At 51.0% G+C, this 15018-nt stretch overlaps 2 protein-coding genes across 5 annotated transcripts in view; one reads left to right on the top strand and one right to left on the bottom strand.

The window, feature by feature from the left end:
* The window catches only part of ZBTB39 (zinc finger and BTB domain containing 39), a 99638-nt gene that overhangs the window by 51197 nt on the left and 33423 nt on the right, over positions 1-15018 (top strand). The gene's annotated exons all lie outside the window — the stretch shown is intronic.
* LOC127035609 (retinol dehydrogenase 7-like) overlaps positions 1-15018 on the bottom strand; it is a 45254-nt gene that overhangs the window by 2439 nt on the left and 27797 nt on the right. For 2 of the 4 annotated variants that reach the window (XM_050925658.1, XM_050925661.1), the window contains exon 2: positions 422-770. The exons of 1 other annotated variant lie outside the window; for it this stretch is intronic. In XM_050925658.1, the coding sequence (XP_050781615.1) occupies positions 422-770 (349 nt within the window). Of the gene's footprint in view, positions 1-421; positions 771-4741; positions 4934-15018 lie in introns of those variants that run through there. One more of the 4 variants, XM_050925659.1, reaches the window with a different exon arrangement.

A 15018-nucleotide genomic window follows, 5' to 3' on the forward strand; every position in this document is an offset into this window, starting at 1 on the left:
TCGCTGTGATACTGGGGGGGTGGATGGGGGCAGGTAGCGAGGGGCAGCAAAGCTGGGACACATGGGGCTGGGCCCCCCCAGCTGAGCACAACACAAGCTCTGAAAGCCCATCTGGCCTGCCGCTGTGCCCAGACCTGCCTGTCTCCTTAGGGGAGTTTGGGGGGGAGTGCGGGAAATTCCCCACCCAGCTCTGGCAGGGAAAACCCGCCCCCATGAGGATGCACTTTGCCAGCACGACTTTGCAACATGGGGATTGTGCCAGCTGCTGCCCCCGCCCCCTGGCCCCTCTGCAGTCTCGGGCGAAGGATAGGCAGGGCATTAATGCACACTCGAGGCTCCCGAGACCTCAGGCAGAGGGGGCAGGACACAGACCCAGTCCCAGCCCCGTGCAATAACCACCAGCATCTCGTCCAAGCTGCACCTTTGTTCCCCACTCGTTCCTTCACCCAGGCGGTGGCCGCGGCGATGCTGTCGGTGCGGGTGACGTCCAGGATCACCGTCTGCAGCCGCTCCGACGTCGCCTTCCTCAGCTGCTCCGCGCCCTGCTCCGTGAGACAAGCCGCCAGCACCCGCAGGCCCCGCACGTCCAGCTGCTTGGCCAGCAGGTTCCCAAAGCCGGAGTCGCAGCCGGTGATCAGGACGTATTTCTCCGGGAGGCCCTCGACGCTCTGCCGCTCCTGGTACCATCGGCGCAGGAAGTACAGCCCCAGCAGGGCGGCCAGGTACAGCCACATCCTCACAGGCGGACTCTGGGGGGGCGGCTTGTTTGACTGTGGATGGAGTTAAACAGCCCCTGCTCTCAACGTGATCCTGCAGCGGAACAGTGCTAAATAGTCAACGTTAGCTGGGGGTTCTCAGCCGCTGAGACCCCATTAGGAATCTTAACGATTTATTCAAGACATGGGGAGGAAACAAGGGACGAATCAGTGCAGCCTTTGAAATGCAGAGGGTTACACCAGGTTTTCCTTTCAACCATCTCCCTTTACCACCGTCTGATGGTATTTTTAGATGGCAGTAAACATGCTACCGCCAGTCCTTTGGGGTAGGGGGGGTAGTTTAGATGGGGTGCAGCTGCAGGGGTTGTTAATGTTCAAACCCATTTCCTGGAGGGCCGAACCAGACAGACACAGCCAAAAGGGGGAGAGAAAAGCTCAGTGAGAGAACCCTCGGAGCCTGGTGGCTGGAGAAAGGCCCGGTCTGATCGGTCGCTCGGAGATCTGGTCCAACACTGGAAAATACACTGGCTAAACCCGACGCGGGTTAGGCAAGAGGAAAGTGATGGGAAGAAAATGGCACCAAAGAGGGCAAGGGAAAAAAAACTCCAGGGAAAGGGTGACAGCGAGAAACTGAGTCTCGCTCCCAGGGGCTGTCCAGGATCCAGGAGAGGGTTGTTTAAAAGCCAACAGGAGGGGAAAGTTTACGGGGTGCTCGGCTTGTGGGGGTGCGCCCAGCCCCCTGCCATGAGCGGTTCATCGCGGCAGGGGGCTGGAGGGGATATGCCCGATTCCACCCCTTTCCCCAGGGCCCCGTCGGTCCCTACCTCTTCTCTGCCTCCTGCCCTGTGCAGCGAGCTGGGCTCCCCCTCACAAGGTCTGTCAGCTGATGGGCATAGGGCAGGAGAGAGGGAGGCGCAGGAAGGCAGCACGTGGGGGAGGAGTGAGCTTGGCTGCCAGAAGGACCAAGCTTCTGCCTCCTGCCCCCGCAGGAGAGAGCGGTGGGGGTGGGGGACTGAGTGGGGCCAGGATCCTGGCTGGCAGCAACGTGCCACTGAAAATCTGCTCACATGCCGTAGGTTGCCAACCCCTGATACAGACTTATAGAAACTTCTAACAAACGTTACAATGTACGACCGGCCTGTGAAACCCTCCGCTAAAGCAAGTAAGTGAAGACTCGGCCACCGCTTCTGAAAGGCTGCCGACCCCTGGGCTTGGGCAGAGTCCTGCCTGGGATTTAAAGTGGCTGGTTCTAGCCTGCCAGGGAAGCGGTGCTGCATTTGTTGGCTGCAGCTTCCAGCTCCGAACCCACCAGCTGCCCCAGGACCCCAGCAGTGGGGCCAGGCAGCTTGAGAGGGACTGGCTGCCAAGCGACGCTATTTCCTGGGCTGGCACCGTCCTCGTCACTGGGTGGCAAAGCCCTGGGGGGTCACCCAGGAAAGATCCCACCAGGACCCGACACAAGAGCCCCCCAGTTCTGATATCCTTGTGGAAGCTGCTTCCTCCTGGTCACTGAGAGGGGACCCAAATGGGCGGGGGGGTGGGGGGGCATCCTGGAAACAAATGGGTAAGTGCCCTGTGTGACGTCATAAGTGTAAAATAATATTTCATTGAATATAGAGCCAGAAAGAGTTAATTAACGACTGACCTGACCCACGGGTGAACTGTAGAAACTGATTAGGAAAACCTGTAAATGAACAGAGCTTTGAAATGCAGCCTGCATTGTTAGAGATCTCAAGGGTAGATGTCTTGTGATATAAGCAAACAAGTCTTGTCTATTGCTATAGTTTTAATTTAAAGATCAAAAAAGGAATATTAACATTATGATGATACTTGAGTGAAATAGTATTATTGTCTATGTGTCTCTTTGAAGGTTGTGGTAATCTTTATCTGAACAGTTTAATGGATAAATTACCCTGTGCTAATTGCCAGGATGTTTGGGAGAAGGAGTTAGCCTATTGTTTTCTCAGGCCTAAAGGCTGCAGGAAATGTATAAACCCCCTGGGACACGATCCTGCTTCATCTCAGATCTGCTTTGGGTTTCAAGAGGGGGAAACCTTAAGCCACAAGGATTGAGATCCCCAGTCACTGACTGGAGTCACCCTGAATATGGACATTGGACTGTAACCTCTGGACTAGTTCTGAAAGGACTTTCGGCAACTAGAAGATCATCTCTGCTGTGTCTGAACCTCAAGAATTGAATTCAAATCTGTCTGTATATTGATCTTTTAACCAACACTCGCTCTCTTTTCTTTTTTAATAAATTTTAGCTTAGTTTATAAAAATTGGCTAATAGTGTGTATTTTGGGTAAGATCTAAGTTAAAATTGAACCTGGGTATGTGGCTGATCCTTTGGGATTGGAAGAACCTTTTCTTTTATATGATTATGATACGATTTTCAGGAATCATCATCATATCTGACGTGTGTGTGTGGACGGAGGCCTGAGGCTGGGCACTTTAAGGAAACTGCGGTGTTTGGACTTCTGAGTAACCAGTGAGGTACTATAGAAGCTGTTCTGTGCTGGTTAGTAAATCTAAGTTAGAATATTCACCAGCGTTTGGGGTTTGTCTGCCCCGTTTTGTTTGTAGTTCACCCTGATTGAGTGACCTTAGCTGGCTCCCACCGTCACACTCTGCCCTAGATTTTGGCCCATGCCCGGTGCTAACGACACAGGATCAGCCCTGCTGGAGCAGAGCGGGGCCGGGAGCTGGGACAGATTTCCTACTGAAGGGACCTACGCCGGATCCGTCCCTAGGAATCCTACTGGCAGCTCTGGGACCGTGTCCTCCTGACCCCCAGAGTTAGAGGCTGATGCCCTGAAGTACAAGTGACTTTAGCCCAGCCACTCGCCTCTCTTGGCCAGTTCTGTGGGCTGGGGCGTGTGGGCTGCATGAGGGTCAGGATCAGAATTGGACCCTGCTCTGGGTGCAAACGAACACCCTCCCCCACGCTGGGACTGCAGCCTCTGCTATCTGCAGGGAAATAATTAACCCTCCTGCACTCTAGCAAATCTCAGCTTTCCTGGCTCTGGGGGCAAGGCCCAGCGCCCTGCCAGGGTTGGGGTCAGAGCCCAACGGCGTTGGGTCAGGGAGACAGAGAGCATTCACCGCCCCTGCCATGCTGGAGCAAGGCGGGCACCGAGGGAGAAATTGCTGGTTGCAGAATGAAAGCTTTCACCTTCCCTGCAGCCGGGCGGCGGGCAGGGGGGGCGTGTGTCCCTCCCAACCCCCCTCCCAGCCGCATCCCTTTGGAGAGAAGCAGGCTGCGTTTCCTCCTAGGTTACCCCAGTATCTGTGTGAGCTCCAGAGTCACTCCAGATTTCACCCAGTGTAAACGGCAGGCAGGAGGTGGCTCCCCCTGGTTCTCTGCCATTTCCTGCTGTAGTTGTTTATTTTCGTTAAAGTGAAGCTGTCTCTACGCCAGCGTGGGTTTGGCTTGGGTGGCTACAGCTGCGAGCTCCTTGAGGTGAAAGTCCCCTCTGCTGCTCACTACACATTTAGGGCTGCACAAAGCCCACCCAGACGGTCACGGCTCTATGGGCTAGTCTGTGTTACCACTTTTATTCTAGTTACAGTTAAGGTTCTGGTTACCCAAGCGTAGAGAAATCCTGTCAAGCCCCACTCCCAAGTTACAAATACAGCCACCCGGTTCGCACCGCCTCAGCGATTCAGCGTCCGATGCTGCCTGGCCCTCGGGAACGGGGCAGTTCCTGCCAGAGTTTTCCCTTCAGGAATTCATTTTACCCAGCCTGGGAGTCCTCTTTTCTCTTGTGCTGCCGGCTACACCGACACTCTGCACACGTGCATGACGGCGCCCATCCCCAGGGCCGTCCTTAGGCACAGGCAGAATAGGCAGCCGCGTAGGGCCTCACTCTGCCTGGGGGCAACACTCTGCAGGCAGCCCAGACAGTGGAGAAGCAGGGCTGCTGGGTCCCAGAGAGAGCCCAATGCAGCATAGTCTGAGGAATGGGATTGGCTGCTGGGGTCTCTGGGAAGGGGAGGGGGTAGGGGTTGGGAAAGGAGCTCACCTGTGAGTGTGACTCTTTCCCCCCGGCTGAGGTCAGGTGAGGTGAGGCAGGCTCTGTGGCTCTGGAACCAGTATCCTTTGTTGTCCCCCATAACATCCATTCTTCTCCCCCCCCCGCCCCATGGAGCACCCCCTCCTTTCTCCCTCCTCCCCAGGAGCACCCCTCTCTCTCTCCTCCCTCCCCTCCGTCAGGGCTGGGTTGAGTGAGGTGCTGGGGGAGGAGGGGAGGCTGCCTGCCTGCTGAGGAATGAAAGTGAAAGTAACTCACTTCCTGGGCAGGCACCCAGGATTGGAATGTCACATAGGGCTTGGCTGGGGTTAGCCAGATGTGTGAAAAATCAGGATAGGGGATTGGAGTAGTGTTAGGCCTGAATAAAGATATAGCAGACAAAACCAGGTATGCCAACCTGACCAAAGTCAGGCTAACAGAGGTTTGTGGGTAATCCCTGAGTGGAAAACACTGAGAAGCAGCAGCATGTCTCACAAGACCTGGGAAAAAGTGAGATAAGAGAGAAGCTGCATTCCTGGCATAGTACCAGATGTGCTGTGTTCGGGCAGCTCCTTCGAAGAACTGATAAGAGTCCTAGTTTCCCAGCCTCCTTGTTTTCACTCCCTGGTTTTGTTCTTTCTTTGTTTTTAGCAACAGTAGGGTGAGCAGATATCCCTATTTTATAGGGCCAGTCCCAATTTTGGGGTCTTTTTCTTATATAGGCTCCTTTACCCCCCCACCCCCACCCATCCCTGTCCTGATTTTACACACTTTCTGTCTGGTCACTCTAGGTGGGGGTAATTGGTGCCAATATAAGATAAAGCCCCAAATATCGGGACTGGCCCTATAAAATCAGGACATCTGGATCTATCACTCTAGCTGGGGAGCGCCTCTCCCCCGGGCTGGCAGCTGCCAGCAATCCATCTCATCCGGGGGGAGCTGCACAGGGCAGGATGAGCTGCTGTGGCTCCATGGGTGCCCCATCCCTGAGATCAGATGCTGTGCTAACTTCACCATGGTCTGTTGGGCTGGCAGCGGTGCCCATTGGCGTGTGATTGGACCTGAGGGTTTGCTGCTGCTGTTGCCACTCTGCACCCCAAGAGGTGGATTTTGGGGTCCTGCAGTTTTCCACCTATCTCCTCCTCTACTGCAGCTGTTGGACCAGCAGGCTGGGGGGTGAGCCAAGCATGAAAGCAGTACTGTGTTGCCATTTAGATTGTCATTTAACAACTTTGTTTGCCAAAAATTCTTGCTAACAATCCTGAATCCAATTTCAATGTTTTTTTTAAATCAATATCTTGGCCAAAAACAGAAAATTAAGTTGTTGACAATTATTAGTGACAGGTTTGGTTTGAGGCAGGGAGTGGGTCAGTTTTCATCAGAGAAACAAAAAATGTTGACTGACTTGCCTATAGCCTGTTACTCCTGATAAGAGCCCTCCAACAACTGTAATATGCTCATCTCCTTACTAGTGTATAAAGCAGGGGTCGGCAACCTACGGCACACCTGTCAAAGGTGGCAGGTGAGCTGAGTTTTGATGGTATGCAGCAGCAGGCTGAGCGGCTCAGCCCATCACTGCTCTGGGGTTCCGGCTGTTGCCCTATTGCCAGCTGGGATACCAGCCATCGGCCCCACTCAGCACCTGCTGCTGGCCTGGGGACCCCCAAGGAACCCCAGGCTGGCAGTGGGTTGAGCAGGCCAGCTGAACCACTCAACCTGCTGTCAGCCTGGGGTTCCATTCACTCAGCCGGCAGCGGGCTGAGTGGGCTGGTGGCGGGCTGAGCGGGCTGGTGGCGGGCTGAGCAGGGCCGGTGGGGGGTTGAGTGGCTCAGTCTGCTGCCAGTCTGGGGTGCCAGCAGCACTCAGCCTACTGCTACTCCCTTGCCAGTCAGGAGCTCAGCCGCTAGCCCTACTCTGCCTCCTGCCAGCCTGGGTGAGCAGAATCCCAGGCTGGTGGCGGGCTGAGGGAGGGTTGGCGGCCGGGATCCTGGCTGGCAGGAGTTGGTGGTCAGAACCCCAGACCAGCAGAGGGCTAAGGAGGGCCTGGGATCCTTGTCTAGGGTTCCAGCCACCAGCCCACTGCCGGTTTGGGGTTTCATTTACTCAGCTGGCAGTGGCCTGAGCAGGACCGGTGGCCAAGACCTCAGATAATAACAATAGTTTATTTATATAATATAGACATAGAGAGAAACCTTCTACAAACATTAAAATATATCACTGGCACGAGAAACCTTAAATTACAGTGAGCTTGGCACACCACTTCTGAAAGATTGCCGACTTCTGGTATAGAGTGACCATATGTTGTACTAAGATTCTCCTGCTTTTTTTTTTCCCTGTGTCAGTATAACTTTTGCCAGCCCAGAAGTTGGGCAGCCAATGTTTTACGTTTTCACAATGTTTTCTCCAACTTTCATAAAGTAAATACATAGTTAATATGAGTTAAAAAGGCCAGGGACACTTCTTTGTGAAGAATCTGTACAGCAGATCATGCCCATAGACGATCCAGAAAAGAAATTTGAGGTTGAATTTTTTAATGTTGTGATGGATAAATCAGTATCTGCTGTTGATGAAAGGTTTAATACCTTGCAAGTACACCATGAACAGTTTGGATTTTTGTATGACATAACTAAATTCAACGAAATAGGAAAACAAGAGCAACTAATGACAAAGTGCAAGAATCTAGAGAGCCTCCTGAAGCACGGTGATAGTTTTGATTTGAATGGACTTGAACTGTACGAAGAATTGAGTGCACTGTCATCAATGTTGCCACATGCAAAATCGGTGATGGACATTGTACAGTTTATTCATACCCGCAAACTTGTTGACATATATCCTAACGTGTACATTGCCACTCGTATTCTACTGACAATTCCTGTAACAGAAGCATCAGGAGAACGGAGTTTCTCAAAACTAAAGCTCATTAAAAACTATCTCCGCTCTACAATGAGTCAGGAATGCTTGACTGGTCTTGCTATTCTTGCGATCGAACAAGACACGACTTGTCTTTGTCATACGATGACATTATTACTGATTTTGCAGCCAAAAAAGCCAGAAAGATTGCTTTTAATTAAAAACAAATCTTTGTTTCAATACCTCTTCATATAAATTTCCAATAAAATTTTGATAAATTAAAAAAAATATATTATTTGCATCATTCTGTCATATCAGAATTTTTTCTATAGTGCTGCTTCTTTAGTGCTAGTCCATCAGCATTACAGTGTGCTTAATTAAGTTAAACTGGTTTTAATAATGTGAATGTGGCAAGTTTTCCAATACTATAAGCTTATGTTTGTGTTGCTAAGAGCAGATCAGGCACAGGGGCACCAGTTTAATAATCTCGCCTAGGGCACCATAAATCCTAAGGCCGGCCCTGGCTACACGGCGAGAAGCTACCATCGCAACCGTAATATCTCCCCCGCGCAGGCCCCCTGGGTGGCTTTGCCACTGCCCCTAGATGCCATGGGCTGGTTTGGGCTGCCGGAGAGTCAGCAGGAAGTCTTGGCACCAGGCTGGCAAGTAGGAGACCGGGATGAAATACAGCTTGGCGTCCCAGCCCCCGGAGTAGCGGGTGCGGGGGTGGCGGGCCGTCAGCGCATGCTCCATACAGTCGGTGACCAGGAAGAGGTTGGGGCTGGCAGTGGCTGCAAGCTGTGGGGATCGCTCGTAATCTGCATGTGGAAATACAAACGAGGCCGAAGTCAGGCCCGGGGCAGGGAGGGAGAAGGGAGCGTGTGAGTCCCCCCACCCCCACTTCGAAGTGGTCGCAGAGACTGAAATCAGACCTTCCAGCTTCAAAACGGGAGCTGAACGAAGGGGAAACGGTCCGGAGTTTCTAGGGCCACCGTGGTTCGAGCCACCGGACAGCCCACTGTCAAAGCAGAAATAGATCCCAGGATTTCGGAGCTATGGGGTGCCACCGGATTGCTCCCAGATCAGCGCGGGATCCTGTGTTGCACCTGGTGCGTGGCAGCGCACGAGGGAGGAGCCAGTCCTGCAAGGATGAGCCTGGCCCTGGGAAACCAGACTGCAGCCCTTCCTCTGCCACTGGCCGCGTATTCAAAGCCATGGGGGCCGTTGGGCCCAATTGAGGTTTTGGAGAAGAGACCCCCGGGCTTTGGAATAGAAAGGTCCAGCCCCACCCCGGCCGCAGCGCAGCGTGACCCAAGCATCAGCGGGGCTCAGTTTATTCCCTGCCCTCATCCGGCTACAATCCCCCCCGGAGAATCCAGCCCCGGCCCATTCACCCCCTCGGACTCACAGGCGTCGAAGTAGCGCTGTCCGTACGACTCTTTGATCTCAGAGGGGACCCGGCCCCACACCTCCTTCACCATGTTTTGCAAGAGCTGGGTATTTATGATCTGCGTCCTGAAGGTGCCCGGCTCTATGATGCAGACCTTGACCCCAAAAGGGAGGAGCTCCCGCCTGGAAAGGAAAAACGACGTGACCACGGAAGCCCCCACCAAGGCACAGGACCCCCCCCCACATGGAGTTGGGAAGGCTGGATGCAAAGGGAGTGAGGGAAGGTGCTGGGGGGCAGAGACGGGGGAGTGTCTGGTTATGGGGGGGTCCCAGACGCACAGTGTGTGGTGGGGGAATTTGGAGACCAGTAAGGGTTGCTCTACGTAGGCAGAGCTTTGCCGACCCTCCCAGAGCCCCGAGGTTCTTGGGCCAAACCCGTCCCTGATGAGGACACGAGTGCGGACGCGCCTATTAATGGCTCTCACCGGAGACTGTCAGAGAACGCCTCCACCCCGTACTTGGACAGGCAATAGCCCCCTCCAATCATGGCCACACGGCCCATCGTGCTGGCCACGTTGACGACCCGGCCCCTGGCTCGCTTCACCAGGGGCAGGAAGCTGAGGGTCACCTCGATCAGGCCGATCAGGTTCACATCCAGCACCTTGACGAAGTCGTCCTTGGTCAACCACTCGTTCGGGGCCGTGGGGACTGCGATCCCCGCGTTGTTCACCAGGCCCCAGAGCCCTGGGCAAAGGGGACAGAAGGCTTTGGGGGTGGCTTGTCTCCCAGTCCCCTCTGGCCCAGGTGCTCAGAGAATCAGGCCCTATATCCCCTCCTGCCCTCCCCTGCTACAGAGCCCCAGGGCTGCTCCGGTCACTGGTGTCCCGGGCCAGGCCAACGTGACCTGCTTCTCAGTCCCAGCATGACAGCACGGCCGCCTGCCTCGCTGTGATACTGGGGGGGCAGGGAAGGAGGTGGATGCGGCAGGTAGCGAGGGGCAGCAAAGCTGGGACACATGGGGCTGGGCCACCCCAGCTGAGCACAACACAAGCTCTGAAAGCCCATCTGGCCTGCCGCTGTGCCCAGACCTGCCTGTCTCCTTAGGGGAGTTTTGGGGGGAGTGCGGGAAATTCCCCACCCAGCTCTGGCAGGGAAAACCCGCCCCCATGAGGATGCACTTTGCCAGCACGACTTTGCAACATGGGGATTGTGCCAGCTGCTGCCCCCGCCCCCTGGCCCCTCTGCAGCCTCGGGCGAAGGATAGGCAGGGCATTAAAGCACACTCAAGGCTCCCGAGACCTCAGGCAGAGTGGGCAGGACACAGACCCAGTCCCAGCCCCGTGCAATAACCACCAGCATCTCGTCCAAGCTGCACCTTTGTCCCCCACTCGTTCCTTCACCCAGGCGGTGGCCGCGGCAATGCTGTCGGTGCGGGTGACGTCCAGGATCACCGTCTGCAGCCGCTCCGACGTCGCCTTCCTCAGCTGCTCCGCGCCCTGCTCGGTGAGACAAGCCGCCAGCACCCGCAGGCCCCGCGTGTCCAGCTGCTTGGCCAGCAGGTTCCCGAAGCCGGAGTCGCAGCCGGTGATCAGGACGTATTTCTCCGGGAGGCCCTCGATGCTCTGCCGCTCCCGGTACCATCGGCGCAGGAAGTACAGCCCCAGCAGGGCGGCCAGGTACAGCCACATCCTCACAGGCGGACTCTGGGGGGCGGCTTGTTTGACTGTGGATGGAGTTAAACAGCCCCTGCTCTCAACGTGATCCTGCAGCGGGACAGTGCTAAATAGTCAACGTTAGCTGGGGGTTCTCAGCTGCTGAGACCCCATTAAGAATCTTAACTATTTATTCAAGACATGGGGAGAAAACAAGGGACGAATCAGTTCAACCTTTTGTGAAAGTAGAATGAATTATATGGTAAGAATAGAAAGGATTAAAGAAATGCTGTCTGTACCTTTAAGCAAAGTTGTTGGAATGTTGCAACCAGGTGTCAGGAATACAGACATTAACATGGAACAATTACACCGTTTAAGGGCAATTGGTGAAGCATTAGCCTTAGATCGATAACAGTTTGTAAGGAAATAGGATATGCATGCTGTGCCCCAGGTGAATTTTACTGTTTTGATTTCTTTGTCCCTTTGTCTAATTCCCGCTCTTTTATCTGTATAAATAAGACTGTTTGGGCCTTGCATGCTCACTCACATATTCTGAATGTTATTAGCGGAGCACTGCGCTAATAAACAGAGTGGTCTGACAAATTGTGAGTCCCGATTCTAACTTTTTTAATTTGGAGTTTCCACCGAGATGGCAACCGTCTTCACTGGGGCTGTGTGATTCCTGACTGTTTTTGTGGGATGACCGTGGCAGCCGGCACCTGGGCATTTGGCCCGAGCGGTCCTCCACTAAAGTGGAAAGACGCACAGCCACAGTGAGGTCTACGCCATCGAACCTGTTGGTTCCCACTCTGTTCTGGTAGGGATCCCGGGATCTGACATCAGGAATCTGGTCAGGTAATTATTTCTGTGTTTTGTCCGGACTGAGGACTGTCCTGTCTCTGTGTCTATCTGTCCTCTTGTGGAGTGTTTGAGTCTGGGGTGAGTCTGAGTGATAGAGATCTGGGGATCGGCCGACCATGGGGTTCCTGTCCCCGCAGTCTGAGTGAATGGAATCTGCACAATCGCAGCCGCACCGCACTTTGGGTAAAACCCCTGGTGTGAAAGCAAGGGCGACTGAGGCAGTAGTTTGTGGGCTCCTTTTGTGTGTTGCACTGGGCATCGCTCTGACGAACCCAAATTTCCTTCTTGTGTGATTGATGTGTGAAGTCCTCCTGTACCCGTAACCAGACGTCTAAGTCGGGACAGTTCCCTAAATGAACGCCGGCTCATTTTATCTATTTAGGATGGGTCCAGACTCCTGTAAAAAGGGTCCAGACTCCTGTAAATTTCTGGGAAAATGGTCTAGACTAACTCAGGGGGATCCCAAAACTCAGTGGCCACTGTTAAAATCTTGGAACAAAGACTGAGTGGACGTCTTAAAGGACAAACTCGGCCAACCTAAAACTAAATTGGCTAAAGGAGAGGTTAATTGTTTCATGCAGTGGTGGGAAGAAGCAAATCATAGGTGGACAAAATCAAAACTGGCCTCTCTCAATTATTCAAATAATAAGTTAAAAGCTTTATTAAAAGCCTCCTCTCCCACCACCAGACCGAGCGCTCCCCTTTACCCCGTTCTCCAAACCCCGGATCGATCCAACCCCCTTCATACTCCCATCTCATTGTAAAAAGGACAAAAAACTCCTTGCTCTGCTCCCCTTTGTCTGCCTCAGAAACTGATTCGTTAGTGTTCCACTACCAATTCAGCAAGAGGGGGGACTCCTCAACTAGCCTCCACCCTTCCTGGTCCCTTTCCTTGAACACTTCTTTCAAAATTGTGAAGTGACCACAATAGCACTCACAAACGGTTCATTGGGGAAAAAAAGCAGGATCGGGCCCAGAAAAGCAGGCAAGCAACAGATAAAGAAACTGAAAAATAGGTTGGAAGCCATAAGGGCATAGTAAAAGCAGCAAAGAATCCTGTGGCACCTTATAGACTAACAGACGTTTTGGAGCATGAGCTTTCGTGGGTGAATGCCCACTCAGGAGTAAGAAAAGCAGTAAGTGCAGGCATGAATCCCTGGAAAAATACTTAAAATGGTGAAATCTGAGGTGATAAAGGTGTCATTTTGGGACATAAACAAGTGATTTAAGGGAAGAGAGTGAAAAGTTAACTCTACAGAGGCTGGAGAGAATTAAGCAGTTAAACTTTGTGGAAAATGTTGAAAAGGACCATGTTAAAGAGAGAATTCTTGGTTTCTTTGCAGCCATTCTGAAGGGAAAATGGGCCCTTTTTCCAGAAGAATGCCTGTAAATCATCCAAATATATATACAGCTATGTAAAAACAAAGTAGTATAAAGAAATGTTAAGAAAAAAAAAAAGTGTATGTATCTATTTGTCTGTGAAAATATGTAAAGTTCTAAGAATCTAAACCAGCACATCTGGTTTGTAAAACTCCTGTTTTCTAGGGGTAAGATAAATTGATTTTGTTTTTGTTTTTAATGCCACTACAAATTCATTTGACTCTAATTCAAAGTTGCAAAACTGACGGACCTTTTTGCAAGACTCAGGCAATTAGTGTTGTTTGGCTTTGGGATTTAGCATTTAACCCTTAAGGGATAACTTCATTCTTTACAAAAATTAAAATGTTTTTAAATAAAGACTAAGGCCTTGGCTACACTCACACTTTACAGCGCTGCAACTGGGGTGTGAAAAAACACCCCCCTGAGTGCTGCAAGGTACAGCGCTGTAAAGCGTCAGTGTAATCAGGGCAGCAGCGCTGGGAGCATGGCTCCCAGCGCTGCACGCTACACCCGTAAGGGATGTGGTTTACATGCAGCGCTGGGAGAGCTCTCTCCCAGCGCTGCTGCTCTGACTACACTCACACTTCAAAGCGCTGCCGCGGCAGCGCTCCCGCAGCGCTGCCGGGGCAGCGCTTTGAAATTCCAGATGTAGCCATACCCTAAGTCATGGCTGCAATAGGGCAGTGAAAATCAGGAGAACAGGTCTGGAGTCTGTTTGTTTGTTTGGTTTGGGTTTTTTGTAACAATAGCAGATAAGAGCTGTAGTGAAAGAATAAGAAATTAACAGTGACCCTCTGAAGTAACAGCAGAGATGAGGTGCACAAAACAAAAAGAAGCAATGTTAAAACACTGAGCCTTAAAATGGCTCTGTGGAATCAGACTGTCACTTTGATAAGGGTACATGAAAACTCTGTAAGAACAAAAGAAACAGTTACACCTTATGTAAAAATTGATATGGCTAATGTTTTTAAAAAGTTATAGTATACAAGGAATGTGCATTTTCCCTCAGACATGTGCGGTGTATATTGTAAAAAGGGGTAAAAGAAATGCAAATGAAACATGCTGCTGAATTAAAATCCTATTAGGGCTCCAAAAAGAGCCGCAATAGGCTGTTTTTTTCTTTTTCTTTTTCAGATCCCCGTGTGTTAAGAGTAGTAGAGTCTCTGAGCTCTGCTGATGGCTTTGAATCCAAAAGCCAAGCCTGTGTTGATGCAAATTACCTAACTGATAAAGAAAGGTGAAAACTGCCAGCACAAAAGAAGCTGCAAATAAATAACATACCTGGTCAGCAAACAAATTGCCTACATAAAAGGCATGGTATAACAAGATACCTTTAATAGATTTGATGCTAATGTTATTGTTAATATTAAACATTGAAATAAATTTAATGTTAGTAGGTACCCCTGTAACAAGTTAGAGTGTATGATTTTTGTAAAAATCCTTTAAAGTAATATGGTAATGATGCTTCTCAGCTATTATCTGTGAATAAACTTAAAGTTTAACACAGCAGGAAAAACATTACAAACCTGGTCTGCTATATAAGAGGAAAACTTCAGGTACACCACCTCATGAATTTAATAACTAAACAGTGGAATAATTTCCGCATAACCCTTAAAAAGTAGAAGCCCATTAAAACCCGGCCTGCCTATAGAAAAAAAAAAAAACACAGGAAAATATGGGGTAATTCCTCTGTTTTGCCTGCAATCAGCAAGGGTATTTGTAAAAGAAAGGAATCTTTTAAGTAATAATCAATGCCACCCCAAAAGGGATAGAAAAATGTTATTTTTGTCTTTCAGATAATCCAAAGTACTGTATAATGGGCTACGTGTATGTGTTAATTCTTGGGGAAAAGTGTTTAAAAAGTGTTAGCAACCTACTGGACCATTCATATTATACACACAAATGGGGACATGTTAAGAATTGCCACTACAGAAAAACATCATAGCTTACCATTGGTATAACATATTTTCTGGATGGTTTCCCACAACTACTGGCATACTAATGTTACTACCCCTAATTGTGTTTTTGGTTTTAAATTGTATGTGTGTAATTGAAATGTTTACAATGTGCTGGTGGATAAAACAAATGTGTGCAAAGCTAAAGCCACAGGCCCAAATCATCTCCCAGTATTTTCTATTACATGGACTAAATAAGAAG

This window comes from Gopherus flavomarginatus, chromosome 16, assembly GCF_025201925.1.
Source record: "Gopherus flavomarginatus isolate rGopFla2 chromosome 16, rGopFla2.mat.asm, whole genome shotgun sequence".
Taxonomy (NCBI): domain Eukaryota; kingdom Metazoa; phylum Chordata; order Testudines; family Testudinidae; genus Gopherus; species Gopherus flavomarginatus.